The sequence below is a fragment of the Amblyomma maculatum genome, chromosome 6 (genome assembly GCF_055883805.1).
Source record: "Amblyomma maculatum isolate TAMU_Amacu chromosome 6, ASM5588380v1, whole genome shotgun sequence".
Lineage (NCBI taxonomy): Eukaryota > Metazoa > Arthropoda > Arachnida > Ixodida > Ixodidae > Amblyomma > Amblyomma maculatum.
The window spans coordinates 135082111-135099352 of NC_139349.1; the positions used below are offsets into that span (position 1 = coordinate 135082111).

General features: G+C 48.0%; 1 protein-coding gene across 3 annotated transcripts in view; it reads left to right on the forward strand.

The window, feature by feature from the left end:
• Positions 1–12577, forward strand: part of LOC146186813 (V-type proton ATPase 116 kDa subunit a 1-like) — a 63537-nt gene extending 50960 nt beyond the window's left edge. For all 3 annotated transcript variants that reach the window (XM_084607442.1, XM_084607444.1, XM_084607443.1), the window contains exons 18-19: positions 4235–4406; positions 12237–12577. In XM_084607442.1, coding sequence (XP_084463568.1) covers positions 4235–4406; positions 12237–12333 — 269 coding nt within the window. In that variant the 3' untranslated portion in view covers positions 12334–12577. The remainder of the gene's footprint in view (positions 1–4234; positions 4407–12236) is intronic.
• The last annotated feature ends 4665 nt before the right edge of the window (positions 12578–17242 follow it).

Genomic DNA, 17242 nt, shown 5'->3' on the forward strand with positions numbered 1-17242 from the left:
ACGTGGCTGCATCGCCTGGGGGCAGTGTGAATGCAAGGGTCCTGGCAGGCTGATTCCGATATCACCTCGCATATATAAAAGGAGAGGCCTGAATTGGCAGCTCCTGCCAAACGTAATGCCAGGCAATCCTGTGTGCAGTCAGTGGGCCATGTCAGCTGTCACTTGCCAGCGCCATCCTCATGATTTTTCACTCAACGCCAACACTGGCGGATGGCCGATGATGCCGGATTTTCGATGAATGGAACCTAAGGCTGGGACTATGCTCCACGCTCTTCACTCCATAGTTTTTTGTCTTTTTGGCCGCTCGCTCGCCCACCATGGCTCAGTAGAGAGGAAACTGCTAAGGATTTAATGTGCCGCTATCTTCAGCCGGTGTTATAGGCGTTTGACCCTTGCGTTCTTTGTCAGCAAACATCCTTAAAGTTTGGCAAGTCAGTGATGGCTCCCCACGAGCAGTGTCACGTATATAGGCTGAATGTAATTGACTTACAGGATACACAAAGGAGACTGGCACCAGATATCACTATGTAGGACAGGAATGGGAATTTGTAATCTGCTAGCACTAAATGTGCTGCTTGTGGCAAGGCAGCTACCGTATTTACTCGAATCTAACGCGCCCTCGATTGTAACGCGCACCCGTTTTTCGTGACCCCCACCCCCGAAAAAAAAAGAAGCTCAGATTGTAACGCGCACCCGTTCTCTGCGAAAAAGAGTACCGCGCACCTAACACTTTCATACAGCAATACAACTTCGTCTCGTTTGGAAAAGCAAAGATTTAATCTCGGTGCACTAAAAAACACACACACAAAAGGAAACGGCTTATCTTGCCAAGATTGTCACTATGCTGACACAAGGTTCACTCGTCGTCGCTGTCAGACAACTCCTTGTCACTGCTGACGAACCAAAGCATCTCATCCTCGGTGCCGTCCATGGCATTCGATATGCCACATTTTTTAAAGGCCTTGATGACCATGGCAGACGGTATCGTGCACCACGCATCTTTCGCCCATCCAGTGAACTCTTGCAGCGAGGCACGCTTCATTCTGTTGCTGGGAGTGAATTCATGGCAGCCACTCACAAGCCATTCGGTGTAGAGCGCCCGAATCCTATCTTTCACTGGCTTGTTCAAGCAAACATCGAGCGGGTGGAGCTGCGATGTCATGCCACCTGGTATCACGACAAGGTCGGTGTTGCACGCAGCGAGCTTGTCCTTGATGCGTTGGTCGAGATGGCACTTGAAAGCATCGAGCACAAGCATCGCACGCAGGCCCAAACTGCCGCCGGGTCTCTTGCGCCAGATGTTATCGATCCAGTCGGCGACCAAGTCCGTTGTCATCCAACCTTTTTCATTGGCGCGCACAATCACGCCACTCGGAAACACGATTCCTTTCGGGAGCGTCTTGCGCCTGAATATGAGATACGGGGGCAGCTTGTGTCCATCCGCGGTGCAACAAAGCATTGCGGTGACGCGTGTTTTTTCGTGGCCGGAAGACAACACGCGCACTTGCTTCGCCCCCTTCTTTTCAACGGTTGTGGTGGCAGGCATGTCAAAGTACAGCGGTGTCTGATCGGCATTTCCAATCTGGCCGAGGTGGTAGCCGTACTTGCGGCGCAAACTTAGAACGAACCGCTGAAAACTGTGCAGCTTTTCTTCGTACTCTTCAGGTAACTTCTGGCATATCCCTGTCCGCCTTCGAAGAGAAAAGCCTTTTCTCTTCATAAAATTAGACAGCCAGCACCTGCTCGCTTTAAAGTCGCTCCGCGTTAGCCCTGTTTGTAGGGCTAGCTGCATCGCCCGGACTTTGAGCAGGTCCATCGTCACTGGCCGCTGCGCCGCTCGCTGCTCTAGAACATATTCTGCGAGCCGCTCTTCTATTTCGGTGAACCGGCCCTGCTTCGGTCCACTGAAACCTTTTCGTGTAGCCTTGCTGCCGAAAATCTTTTCCTTCTGCTTGCGCCAGTCCCGCACGCATGTCTCCGGAACTCCGAATGCGCGTGATGCGGCCCGATTTCCGTCCGTCTCTGCACACACGATGACTTTCCTTTTAAATGCGGCATCATGATGAACTCGACGAATCTTCGGCACGTCCATACTGGTCGGTCAATCGCAGAAAACGGGTAGGCTAACCAAAGCACATGTACCAAAGCACACGAAGGACGCTACTGCAGCTAGGCATAGACAGCTAGACCAGCTAGTAGGCTCGAAGTGCATACCAGGCGACCATTTTGAAATGCCGATGGCGATATGATGTCGGAGATTTAGGGTCGTACTCGATTCTAACGCGCACCCAATTTTTGGACACGATATATCGGAAAAAAGGTGCGCGTTAGATTCGAGTAAATACGGTATGTCTGGATGAATTCTCTGGCAGGTTATAGGTGGCTGGGAATTACTGGAAGGAGCATTGAATCTCGAGTCGAATGCGTTACCTCTCAGCCATGCAGGCACATTTGTACGGCTTGGCTAGAGCAGGGCTTTGTATTTATGTTGGGCAGGTTTTTTCCCAATATATGATAGCCAATCACTGTATGCTAATCTGTCACCTTGTAACTGGACCCATCAGATGCGCAGGGAATAGTTCTCTGAAGCATGTACAAGGAGAGAATCTTGTCTCTGTAGTTGCAGAAACAGTGTTGTGTGGGAGAATAGGGGGACAGATTAAGGGACTGGTTTGTCATGCTTGGCAAGCTGAATGGCAACGTGAAAAATAATACACAAGTTAAATGGCTTGAACAAAAGCGAAACCAAGGTGAACAAAACTAAACCAAAATGAGTGAAGCTAAACAAGGACAAAATATGCTAGCGTGCCCAAGTTTCATTTAGCTCGGCTAGGTAAATCGGGAATTCTTTTTTTTTTTATTTCAGCTTGTAAACTGTTGGCTTGCTTTCGAGAAGTTGTATGTGATGTGTATGCTAGTTGGCATTTACTGTATGTAATGTACGCATTTTATTGCCACTTTCAAGATTGCTTCATGGGCCCTTAAATTCAGATTTTTCAGCTTTTTGTTATCTGGACCTTTTGAGTACCGTCAGGGTGCATACTTCGAGTTTGCGTCGTTTTCAAAAGTAGCGTTATCTTGTTGACCTCAGAGTCGCCGGATTAGTGGAAACACTGGAACTGGATGTCACTACCATGTCCCCTTCTGCCGTTTCCACTAGTCAGATGACTTGATGTCAGGGGGATAACGCCGCTTCTGAAAATGACTCAGACTCAAAATATGGACCCAAGTCTCAAAGATCAGTAAGCAGCATATTGTAACATAATACTTTATCTCAAGAATCTCAACATGTCAGTTACTACATTTCTCGCGGGTATGTGGGAGTGTCTGTTGCTTTGTTTCTCTTCAGAAACAAAATGAATTGACATTTGGCGACAGCAGTTTCAGCAGTGCTCCACCTTTTTAGTTGGTCACACTCTTTCTTAAGACCCGTGCTAACGCAGATATGAAGGTGCCTAATTTTGTTTTTATAAAATGGCATGCACTGATGGTTTTTTCAGTGTTAAGGTGTCCAGTGGTTTTACCAGGCAATTGATCCTAAGGTGATTAGTTAGTGCTTGTGCTGTGGTCATGTTGCTTACATGGCTGCAGTAAATGAATGTTTGCGATGTACTGACTGCTGAAGCCTCTCTCTAGAACACGTTAGTCTTTTTCCCCTTACCTCTTGCCTCTACAAATTCCGGGACTGACCACTGACCTAACAAGAGGGCCTGTTTTGTTTTTTTCTTTAGAAATAGTGCAGCCCTAGGGTCGAGCAGAGTGGGTAAAAACGCCGATGCACATGCAGGTGATATAATAATAGTACACAACAAAATGAATATTTCGAACTGACGCATGTATAGAAGGGTGGACAGCTAGCCGCCTCCGACTATCTTTATCCTCAGCTGTTCCCACGGCCGTCAATATGCCAACATGATGCTCAACCTCTACCGTGTGCTCTCCCAGTCGAAAAACCTCTTCTTCTTTCTCGTTTCAATTACAGATTTCTACGCGAACCTGCAACAGCATGGATAGAATACATGAGCACATTTAGGGGAAGAAAAATAGAAGGGAAACAAGTTTTCCCAAAGAAGGAAAAGTACATGATGCAGCCATTCACTATCGGATGTCTTTCCAGTGTTGTAACTCCCAGTGACCATTGGCTGTCAAGTGCTAACATTTTATCTTAACAGACTAACAAGTTATGAGCTGCAGCTGACTCACTGTGGCTTATTTTGGTGCATGCAATGTACAGAACTCTCGGAGGTGTTGTGGACCATGGTGCTGAAGAACGGTCTGATGCCCATCAGCGTGGTTGGCGGCTTTCTGATGTACATGACGTTTGCTGCCTGGGCTTTTCTCACTGTGGCTGTGCTGCTCGTCATGGAGGGGCTGTCCGCCTTCCTGCACGCCCTGCGTCTGCACTGGTATGATGGCATTGTGACATCTCAGCTCTGACATTCGAAACCTCGCAATGCAAAACAGGGTGCCAATTTTTTGCCTACCTGCTGCTTTGGTTAGCTCGCATTTTGGCATTGAATGGCGCTTGGGTTGTTAGTTGAAATGCATGGCTGGAGGTGTAGTTTAACGAGCACTTTGTTAAGTACGCTTGGCACAAGCGTTGCATCCCAAAGACTGTGGCGAAGACGCTGTACTGATTGTGGCATCTGCAACATTGTTGTAGCTGCGTGTGGCAGGTTTGATGCAAATAGCAGCCACCTAGTGAAGGTGTGCCGAAACATTTCGACGAGCAGCAGGAGTCGCATGTAACACTAAAAGCCCGTTTACACTAGGCCGACGCGACGCCGATGCCGATGCGACGCCGACGTCGGTGGTCAGCGGATCGGTCGGCCGATCATGTCGTTGGCCAACAACGATGCCAGCACGACCGACGACAGCCTGTCGTCGTAGTGTGACAAGTTCCCAGACCAGCGACGCCGACGAAAAGCATCGGCCGACGGTCGCCTGATCAGTCCTCAGCAGGTAGTCGAGCGAGCGAAAACGAAAGGCCGACGAACGACGTCCTGTGCATGGCTGCGCTTCCCTGTGTCCTATACGTTCTAAAATATAGGCAAGGAAGGATGGCGGTTCATATTATCACACTGCTTCTGAAAATGACTCTGACTCAAAATATGGACCCAGGTCTTAAAGATCAGTAAGCAGCATATTGTAACATAATACTTGTAACATGAGTCGACGCTGGCCCCGTCGAAGGCGAGTAGGCCTAGCGAGCCCGCAAGAATCGTGTGTGACTTTGACGATCGTGGGGAGCAAATTATCATGTTTTAACGAGTGCAAACGGTCATCGAGGGTCGGTTTGGTTATAGTGACTTAAGGGGGGACATGGGTCTTGAGCAAAATTTTCTTAATATTTGACCTGTCAGTATGAAATTTGCAGGGTTTATGTAAATTCTTGTGCTGGTTTCAAATATGTTGTTAGTTTTCTTCTACATAAATTTGCTGAGTAGTTACAGCAACTTTGCTGTTCCAGACTTGCGGGAAGCTTGTAAAAATATCTACTGAAGGGAAATTGCTAAAATGCACATGGATCTGTTCCTGAATGTCTAAGGAACACAATAAAACAAGTTTTGTGCTCCTGCCTTACTACAAGCCAAAGTTATGGAAGTTTTAAGTTTCAGCTTCACAAGTGCAACCACCCCCTTTCTACATCTTCTTATGTTTAAAAATTTTTCATGCAGTTGAAACCTTGTATAATAGCTTTATTGTGTTCCTTTAACACTCACGAGCCAGTAAAAGGAAAAATCATTACAATCTAACGAGTAGGAGAGCCACAATGCCACCCACAAAATAGAAGGGTAGGCAAAATTTTCATTTTGAGAAAAATGGAAAAAACGAATTACAATGTCAAACACTAATTTAATCAAACAAAAACTGTAGAAATGCAGGCCACTGTGGCCTAGAAGGCTCCTGGACAGTAATCTGCATTGGGTTTGCCCTTCTGCTTTCGTTTTGCTGCAGTCTGAAAAGCTGCAGAGGAAGCACGCTTCCTCTCTGCTCTCAGACATTCACTGGTGCAATGCACACGTTTACAATTTAAAATGGCTATAAACCTCCAGGAATGTAGTCTCTTTGCTTTCCAACGTCCAAGTGTCGCCTCTTTTATTTTGATTTGCAGTTGCAGCACATTCAGTTGTCACTTTTTTTTCTTTTTTTTCTTCTTTTTTTTTTTTTTTACGTACGTCGTTTTACTACGTCCTCGTATCAAGACCGCGGTGAGGAACGTTTATTGCGGAAAAGGAATGTAATTTGGAGCTGTTTGCTGCTTCCCAGTGCTCTGCATTGCACTGGAAGCAAGTGAATTCCCTAAGGACTATGAACGAGGTCCGATCGGCGCAAACGCGCAGCGAGCTCTACGAAGACGACGTGTCCCGCAGTTTACGCATTGGAGAATAAGTTTGACGGCGATTCCTTATCCCCGTTCACTTTTTTAAATGCCAATATCGCCGCCGTATGTTTTACGCTTCGCCAATCTCGGCAAACTGTTTAGATCTGACGATCGTGAACTCCGCATCGCCAAGCGGACTGTCCGCCGCGCTGCCGTCATCGTTACGAACACAATCCGTCTACCGCTTCGTTGCTGGAGTTGGCGCGAGTTCAAGCTTTTCCTGTTTTGAGCTTATCTTTCTGCTCATCTGCGGCCTGCGTTATCACTGTCGCGGCGGGTGCGACCGCTGGCAGTAGCAGTCCTCCGTGCTAGGGAACACGCTAGGCCTACTTCAGGCTCGTACACACGATCGTTCGGCGCACGATTTCCGTCGGCCTGAGCGCGCACAGCCGGGGCAGGGCATCACTTGAGATGATTATTCAACTATTTTTTTTCACTTTTTTCACAAATTCTTGCCATGAACGCACCTCGCGGTTCGGAACCAAGCGCGGCCGGCGTCACGTCTCCGCCGTCTCCCCGCGGCTCGGGCGCGCCGAGCAGACGCCGTCAGCCAGCTCCACCAATGGGGAGACGCCTTATCGTCACGTGCACCTCGAAAGCCAATGGGATTGCAAATTCCACGTTTTCTTTTTTGCTATTTTTTATGCGACCAATGGGCGAATGTAAACAGCAGAGGCGGCAATTTGAAGACGAAAGGCGGCTCTTTCGAATGAGACCAAGATGGCTACGGTGCCGCGCACAAAATGGGAGCTACGCCTCGCGGAAAATGGTTGTTTCGGGGGTCGTTTTCGGCCCAAATTTGGGCGACATCGATTATATAAATTGGCATTGTGACTAAAATACCGACCCTAGAGATGAAAAACTTAGCAGATAGGTAGATAAAGAGCTACTGATTTCGTAAATTACATTTTCTAAAAAGTGATTTTTTCGCGATTTTTTGGTCCGCAAGACCCGTGTCCCCCCTTAAGACCGACGTTTGCTTTTATCACGGGACGCCGGTACAGAAAGCGGTAAGCGCCGGCGTAACCCGGTCTGCCGAGCAATGTTGAGGGCGGCTAGTAGTAGCCGGCGGCACTCGTGGGACACAAATAACATCGTTTTAATTCATGTAAATGATTGCCGAACATACTTCCGGTTAAAAGGAATCAGAATCGAGCACTGATGGCATCGAAGAAAGCAAATACAATTAGCAGGAAGCGCCGCTCTCGTGCGATGTCAACAACCAAATCTCAAACATTTCTCATTCGGTATATCGCCTCATCGGCGGTTCTTGCGGAGTTATCGCATTGCGTAAATGCGTAATGTGCAGCCATAGCGCGGGACGAGAAAATAACCGAGTAAAGTAGAGCCCGGCATGCTGTTGTACAGTCGAACCCGGATATATCGAATTTTGGTTATATCGAACTCACGGAATGTCCCCTTGAAAATCCCATGTAAAAGTATAGGAAAGCCGCGTCATATATCGAACTCAATTTCACCGGTCGTTCGATATATCGAACCCCGCACCACGCACTGGAAAGTGTGCCTTCCCCAAAGACGATCACATCACCCTTGGCCGTTTGCCGCGTGACGTTTTCAAGCCACGCGCGGAAGGAATGAGAGGGGACAGTTCTGGACAGCGCCGCGCCCATTCCCCAAAGGCGCGCGCATCTGCAGTTATCGTTTCCCGCGCGCCAACACATGACGTTTGCAAGCCATGTGCGTGTGTGCCTCTCTGTTCTTCTTGTCCAGTCTTTTTTGCGCAGTTTTGTATTTCCTTATGCGTGGGTGTGCCCATTCTTTTGCCGAGCTATCTCTCTCCTTCAGCACGCGCTACGCATGCACCAAGCCAGCTCAGCCCGTTTTAAGACAGACGTCCGGCACTTTCTCCAGCGTGTGTTGCGAACCCTCTGCACACGGCAGCGGCTGACGTGGCTATGGCGCCTGCGGACGTAAAGAAGCGGCAGCTCTCTGTTTTTCTTTTTTTTCGAGTCATTCTTTCTTACCGTTGTGCTGTACGCTCGACGTAGCGTAAGATATGGCGGCTGCAGACGTTAAAAAGCAACAGGCCCTTCTTCTTCTTCTTCTTCTTCTTCTTCTTTTTTTTTTTTTTTTTTTTTTTTTTTTTTTTTTTTTTTTTTTTTTGCGGGAGCCGTTTATCTTTGCATGTATGAATCAACGGAAGCACGCAGTCTGCTGCTGCGATCATGACGCCCTCCCCAAGCGCGGCGTGATAAATCGAACCAGGCTTGTGCAATCAAGCCATCACCGGAGGAGCTATAAAAAGATGAACGCGCCTTGATGTTATCGCTGCGCAGCATCTTGGCACGCTGCCAAGAAATGAGCTGTGGATGCGATGACCGAAACGGAGTGATGCGCGCCATCGACATGCAAGCGAAAACGCTCGCGATTTCTGCCGCAGCGACACAGAAACCTTGTATTGAGCTGTCGCGGTGGCTCGAGCGGCAAGAGGGACGCAGTTCCAACAAGTTTGAAATTTTTCGCTCTGTCGCTGCCGCTCGTCGCTGAGATCGCTCAATCGCTTGCATGTGAGTGAGCTGGTCTTAACGCATTTTTTTATTTTTCAAATTCTCGGGTGCAAAAGTGGAGGGTGGGTTCATTATGCGACTGGGTTGATTTAGCGACAAATATGGTATCGTTTTTTCGCATCGTAAGTGCCGTCGCAAGCCGATTTTTGTATATCAAATGATCGATATATCAAACTATTTCGCGATCCCCTTCGAGTTCGATATATCCGGGTTCGACTGTATTGCCATGAAAACGAGCAGCGCGCATGTATGCACACAGATGTAAACTGCAGCAGCGATGGCATGCACCCGTCGTCATCGGCGCATTCCCGATAAAATTTCTCGCTCACACGGGAAATGGCAAAGCGTTTACTATTATCATTAAGTATTCATTTAGCGAATGCGTGCATGCGCTATGTGGTGAACAAGTGGTAAAAAGCCAGAAGCAGGTATCGAAATCGGTAGCCCCGGGGTCTGCAGCAGACGAGAGACGCGGCTGTGGGCGGGGCGAGGTGAAGGCAGCGACTGCTATTGGTCGGCGCGGGCAGTGAGGCATCGCGTCGCTGTAGTGTTAACTCTGAAATCGGCCGACCAACATCCTCGTCGGTCGGCCATCGGCGCGCTGTCAGCGTCGGCGCCATGTGACAAGCACGACGACCACGCAAAAAACACGTCTGGCGATGGTCGGCCGACGTAGCTCGGCCTAGTGTAAACAGGCCTTAAATGGTCTGGAAGCTAGTGCAGATAGCATGGAGAATATGACCATACATTGACCGACCATGACCTCCTGTGGTGTTCTCACACTAAAAAAAGTACCTTAGAAGCAGGGTGCAACTGATCGGGATCGAACCCGGGTACTCTGTTCAGTTCAGTTCAGTTCAGTTCAGGCGTTCAGTCGTGTCCGACTCTTCGTGACCCTATGGACCATGTCACGCCACGCTTTCCGGTCTCTCACTATCTTCTTAACATCACATAGCTTCATCTGCAATGCCTCGAGAATGCCATCTAACCATCACGTTCGCTGCCTACCCCTTCTCCGGCGACCCTCAACCTTTCCCAACATCAAATCTTTCTCCAGCGACTCCTCTCTTCTCATCAGATGACCAAAGTAGCTGAGCTTTAACTTTAGAATTTGACCCTCCAATGAGCAGTCAGGGTTTATGGTCGACAATATCGACTGATTTGATCTTCTGGCAGTCCAAGGAACTCTCAAGAGTCTTCGCCAGCACCACAATTCAAACGCGTCAATTCTTCGGCGGTCAGCCTTTTTCACAGTCCAACTCTCGCATCGCATCCATACTCTGTTCAGTACCATATAAACCGGAATATAATAGGTCAAGATTTCTTCTTGAAGAAGCGAGCTGAAGTTGCCCCTCGTCTTATATAACGTTCTTTAGCAGAATTTGAGGCACTGTCTAGCAACATGATGCGTGCCTTCTCGTGATGACAGCCAAAACCATATCGACATCTCGAAGTTGGTGGCATTTTTTTTTTTTTTTTTTTTTTTTTTACTCAGTGCCTGGCATATAAGTCTTCGTATGCGCTGCTTCTTTTATTCTATAATAATATAGAATGCCTCGTTAGCAATGAATAGTGGCATATGGAGGAGCAGCTTACAATGGCTTTCCAGAAAAATTGCCGACGATTATGTTACTTTCTTATGCAAAATTTGAGCGCAGCTCATCAGCTGTTTCACCTTTTCGATAGATTGAGGCAAAGATTTCGAGGAATGTACAATTACAAACAACTGTTTTTAATTTTTCACACATATTCTTTCAAGAAACACTCCACTCACAGTTCTTGACTGTCATGAAAGAAGCTTTGTGGTCGCAGAAATGAAGAGAGCAATTAAGTTATCGTGAGGTTGCGGGAGGCAGCGCATAGGAACATTGCACGACGAACAGATAGCAGCGACCGACTGATGCCGATGATGCCGCTAGCGAGTGAAGAGAATGTGACCCTGCGTTTCGGCTTGGGATGCACGCACCGTGATCCGCCAATAGCGAGCCGGCGTTTCGGTAACCGGAGAGCACCCTCACCGCCACGCAGGAAGAGGGGGGAGCACACGCAGCATTCGGATAGCACGCAGGAAGAGGGGGGCGAGCTGGGAGGCTGAAAGGCGGGCGGAGCTGGTTACGAGGTTGACGCCAATGCGAAACCCAGGAACGGGTGCCAAAGAACTGTGCTTTAAAAAGTTGGTGTTCACCGAAGCAAACTGCAACATGGCCACTCGCTCTGTGACAGTTTGGCATTTCAGCAATGAGTGTATAGTGGCAAGGGCAAGATCAGCTGTTTGTGTGCAACCTTTCATAAAATGCTGCCTAAGCAAGACACTTGATGGAGCTAGCGGATGCACTGTGGCATGTGGCGAGCGGCAAAGTGTCATCTTTTGACAATGGTGCTGAAAGTTTGGAGTGAGACCGTAGCTTCAGTGATGCAGGGACACAGCCGTTATCGTAAATATATGCGCTTCTCCACTTTTTTTTTTTCTTTCACTTCAAGGTAAGAAGGGTCTGCCTGTATTGTCACTCGACCTATAGAGGTTTGGTTGGTTTGGTTTGTGGGGTTTAACGTCCCAAAGCGACTCAGGCTATGAGAGACGCCGTAGTGGAGGACTCTGGAAATTTCGACCACCTGGGGTTCTTTAACGTGCACTGACATCGCACAGCACACGGGCGCCTGGCTTTTCGCCTCCATCGAAAAGCGGCTGCCGAGGCCGGGATTCGATCCCGCGTCTTTGGGAACAGTAGTCGAGCGCCCTAACCACTGCGCCACCCCGGCGGGGCCGACCTATAAAGGTTCATATGATTGTTCAGTGTTTTAACCTTTTAGCCACCACAGTATGAGTTCTCGCTCGTTATAACAAGGTTTAAGGACCCACCATTTGATGGCACGACCTCCCAGATGGCACCACAAGTTGGGTTGAAGTCATGGCCTCCAAGATCAAGCTCGCTGTTCCACCAGAGCTGGCAAAGGCCACAGTTAAACATCCGCCATTTGGCACATAGGCTCCCAGATGGCACCACATGTACATATACAGCTGAACTGCACTTTCCCATGCTTTCGCACTATATTCAGTATAACAGAAATAACTGCTGCCACACCTTGGCCTTGTGACAATATCAGTTTCAAAGCCACCGCGCAGTTTGCCATTGCTCTTGTCAGGCTGGAAGACTGTCTACATACAAATATCTGCTTACTTGTTCCTTGACCTCTTTATGTAGCTTTCTTGGACACATAGTGCAATCTGCTTATTGGTGGCAACCCAAGTCCATGCTGGACTATGTGCTTCTGTAGAAGCTGTGCAGATTCTCTGTTTACCAAGGCTGTTGTCTTGCACGCAGGGTGGAGTTCCAGAGCAAGTTCTACAGGGGAGAAGGGCACATGTTTGTGCCGTTTTCATTTGACACCATACTGGAAACATCCGGCACGGAGGACTAAGCACACGACCAGAAGTGAACGATTCTGATGTCAGATCTGTCACCGTTAGTCAAGAACCTATAGTTGCGTAGCTACTTGTACTTGTCTGCTGTTTTTGGCCAAGCCCCCTCTGGCTTTTCTCCTGCATGGACGTCTGCAATATTGTGTTCAAATTCAGCACCTTTAATGTCGTCTGATCAGTCCTTCAGTGTCATTGGCTCTTGTTGAATGGATGACATTAATAAATTATAGCTTGCAAACTTAAGCCAACTTGTGAATGCTTCGTACTTGTGTTGATACAAGTATTGGCCTGTTTATTATCATTTCCTTATTGTTTCCCATCCATAACTGTTGGAATCTGAAGTGAAGTCATGAGTCATTTTTACATTACTCACTTGGACCATTAGAGAAAACTAGGTAAGTAGAACCTCATTGATACATTCCCAGTTGATATGATTTCGCCATTAAATGGGAACATCACAAACAATATTATTTGCACATACTCCCTAAGTGTTATCACAGACCTTTACCATAAAAATGCAGTTGCACCAGTACTTGGGGACGTGATACACAATTTATCAACAGCCCCTGCTGAAGGATATAGTATTCTGTTGGGGCAGCATCAACATTAAAAGCAACGAGGGAGCAGATGTTTGCGCTACCCAAGCCCATGAAAAACAAATCAAGAACATAAATATGCCGTACAGAGACTGTGTGGCACTAGTGCACCGCAAACTAGAGGCATGGCAGTCTTCATGAACTAGTGAAGTTGGGGGAATGGAAATCGTGTCGGTCATCAGGAACATTTCATGGAAGCGATACTATGCCATCTTCGCATTGGCCACACACAATGTATAATTTTTTGTCGACGAAAGAAAACAAACCCCTTCATGAAGTATACAGAGAGGAATTCGGCGTCAACCACATTTTATTTTTGTGCACACGACTTTAAGCACAAAGAACATATTTTACTTGATTTTACAGGGAACAGTTTCCTTTCCATCCAGCATTGATTTTAGGTGAAAGAAATTCTTGATTATGTTTTTATCTTTCTGAAGGAAGCAAATGTTTTAAAGTAACTGTAGAATAAATATAGTATGCTCCATTAAATACAAGATAACCTTGTGTTTGGCACTTGATAGCCTCAGCTGTTTATGCCATTAAACCCAACACAATGCATATTTTTAGCCTTCAACATTTTTGCTGTGCTAATGATTGAAACCAAACAATGCAGCTTAGGACGCTGCTGTAGCAATGCCAAAGAATCCATTAATTAATGGAGCTGTCTTGCAGAGACTTGTTATACCAGAGCAAATTGCTGTGCTTCTTTTAAGGCAAAGGCCTAATTTCATACAGCGTCCGGCTTCGTCTCATTATAGCTGTCAGTCAATCGACTTTATCAACCGAAACGCATAGTATCATAATTCTCTTTGCCTACTGTGAGGAAGGTAGTTAAATATACGTATTACTGTCTCCACCTGGAATCGAACCTCCATCCCTTGGAGCCCCATCCAATAAACTGTGCCAGGCCTGGGACCCCGGAAGGGATCCCGAACGTGGCGCAGTTGGTTAAAACATAATGCTTGTCTACTGTGAGGATGAGGATGATAGTATTGATGACAATGAAGCTGCAGTTAGTGATGACATTACCAATGATAATGACTTAATGATGATGGTATTTAGTTGATAATGAGAGCAAACGTGATGCACAGTGTGCACCAGCAACGTTTAGGCTTTCGCATTTCTGCATCGTAGATTCCACAGTGCCCTCGGAATTTTTTTCAAGAAACCTGATGCATTGCCCTGAAACTTTTTATCCAGCAGCCCGTGCACAACGAACTCTAATGTGTGGGGATTCACAATTCTCTGCCCTCATTCTGGCGGCAGCGCGTAACTATAATGCGAGTTACGCACGCTGTTTAGGAGGTTGGCGGAAAAGAGGGCACACTGGCCGCCTGCAGTCTCCCGCGGCGACGCTGCCACAGGCTTCCCCCTATCCTCCCGGCATAATTCGGAAACCTCTCCCCAGTGCGAGTCGAAGAGCGCGTCTGTCAACTCGCGGGGGGCTCTTCGACGGTTGAGCGCGCACACGCGCGGTTCATGATTTCGGGGAGACTGCTGCCATCACTGAGAACCACCCGGTCCTCGTACGCACCTACCGCAACCGGTCGTGAGCACGAAGCCATGTCAGGTGAGCAGAACACTCCTCTCACCTCCTTGCGTAATTCCATTTTTGGTGGGATTTTATTTCAACCCCGTATGCGAGCGGGGACGTTCGCTCGCTACAGCGGTTGTATTGAGTACTGTTTATTTGCAGTGTATAATTACTCAGGCTTATGTTTGTCCCCTGTGGCCCGAACCCACCGCGGTGGTGACTTCTCGCATCGCGGGTTGGGAATCGCAGCTCTGTTAGAGGGCTGGCACGCTGGAGCCAGAAAGAGACTGTAGCGTCCAGCCCCCCCCCCCCCCCCCCCCCCACACACACACACACACCCACACACGGCACATTCTTGCGAGAATAGTGTAGAAGAAGGAAGGCACACCAGCCGTTGGTAGCCGTCCTTTACTGAGATCCCAACAATAGTGCTCACATTCCTCCAGCCCCCACGCTCTCGCGCTCCTTCTTCCTCTTCGTCTTCTGAAAGCCTCGGGTGCCAATCTTCAATACACTCCCGGCCCCGAGGTCACAACCGCCAATGGATACAGACGTTTAACTGGCCTGACTATAGTTCCGATCCCTGCGGTAATAGAATTCGGCATGTGCGCACTATCCCATCCTTGCACTTTATACATTCTACAATAACACCAGTCTGCCAAAAGCATTTTGGCGCATTGTCCTCATGAACAATTACATCACCAGCATTGAGGTTGCGAGCCTTGTGCACTTGGCGAGAATACAAACTGCGAAGAGCAAGAAGGTACTCATGGTGCCACCGTTTCCAGTGATAAATCATGACCAGCTGCTTGTGAACCCACACATTTAGAAGATCCGTTTGTTGTGTTCAGCTGCTACTATCAAATATCCTTTTCCAAGCGTTTTACGCAAACACCTCTTTACGATTGTTGTCAGCCTTTCCCAAAAGCCCCTCCCCACCAGGCAGCTCTCTGCAATAAATTTCCACGTTATGCTATGACTAGAGCAGCAGTCTGACATATGTTGCTGTCTAATAGAAATGTGAAGTTTTTCCAGATCCCTAGCTGCCCTTTTGAACGTCGCCGCATTATCGGAATAGATGACCTGTGTGGTTCCCCGTCTAGCACAAAATCTTCTAAAAGCCATGAGGAAGGACTCTGCGGTAAGGTCCAGGACAAGCTCATGGTATATTATTGCCCTCACCATGGCACAATTAAACAATGTGATGTACACTTTCCCCGTGTGTCTGTCTTTAACAAAAATTTATCCGACAAAGTCAACACCTGTCACTTCGAAAGGTTGAGTGTTCTGTAGCCTTTCACATGGAAGAGGTGCAGTCGGAGCAATAGCTGCTTTAGCCGAAAGCGAGCGCACACCACACATTTTGCCACAACATTTTTGACACACTGACGGGCTCGTGTCACCCAGAACCTTCCTCGCAGCTTGGTCAGAGTGTCGCTTACACCGCCATGGAGAACATTGTGCACGAAACGCCACAAGGTGTGTTGACGGGTTGTCACCAGGGAGCAACGCAGGTGCTTTTTCGCTGGACGTCGCTGCGGAATTCTGGAGCCGGGTTCTGATTCTGAGCCAGTGGCGTCGCGAAGGGGGTGCGGTCCACACCTGGTGCAACACTCAGGTGGGGGTGCAGCAATTGGATGGGGGAAGGGGTGAGGGGCGAAATAAATTTTGTGTAAAGACACGAAAAGGCGCGCATTGGTGGAGACACTGAATGACAAGCGTGATCTCCTCGTAAAACGAATTATTCTGTTGTGAGGAGCGCTTGAAAACATATTCCTTAGTTTATGCTAGACTCTACGCCACTTTAACGTTGGACCGGGCCTATGTACTGCGTGTACCCTGGAAAGGCCAGCATTAACCCGATGCCAACCCCTGCGCGCGGGAGCGTGTTATTAGACGACACCCGTCGGCGGCTGCGCCGCCGCATCGCCTCTTCTTGTTTATGTGCACCTCACTCTCCTCATCCAAGCTAGGACCGCTGGCAGCATCTCTCCAGCAGTCTTTTGTATTTTGTCTTGTTCATTTATCTCCTGTACCTTTCTCGCTCCTCGGCCCAGTCACACATCCGCCTCACACTTTCAAAACGCCGAAAGGCACGGAATGTCTGCTGCTCACAGGATGGCAAGTCTAATCACTACGCGCTGACTAGAACAAAAAAAAAAAAAATAGAGAGAAAAAAGGGTACCTGTTATTTGCACCTGTGGTGTTCAGTACTTCACGAAGTCAATGCTGCGCAACTGTATTTGCAGACAAAAGAACTATCCCTTGACAAAGCAGTAGCAAAGTTAGAGGTCCTAAAGCTTTTTCTCGAAAAGGAACGTGGTCGCCTAGTGGAAAATACTGTTGAGCAGGCGCTCATAAAATGCAATTAACTTAGAATTGCAGTTGAGAGGTGTGTCAGGTTAAGGAAGAGGATGGCAGGTGAACAAGCCAGAGATTCAGGACTTCCGTTGCAGGAAAGGAAAAAAATAGGGCGATGCTGGAGTGCATTGATAGATTTTATGCCGAGCTCAGCACAAGATCCAAAAGCGATGCGAGATGTAGCAACTCTGTTTGGACCTGTTGAAGCAAACCTTCTTTATTCAACTGAGGAAGAGCTCAAAGTTTTTATTTGATACTTACCGAATTCTATGACGGACTGTCTGACACCGCTCTGCTGATCGAAATTCCTATGATGCGGAGACACCTCAAAGCAGCCAGAATCGCCCTCGAAGTCGCCAAAAGTTGGGCAGCATTGGAATTCTTGGCATTCACTACGGAGTGGGATTTTGTAGA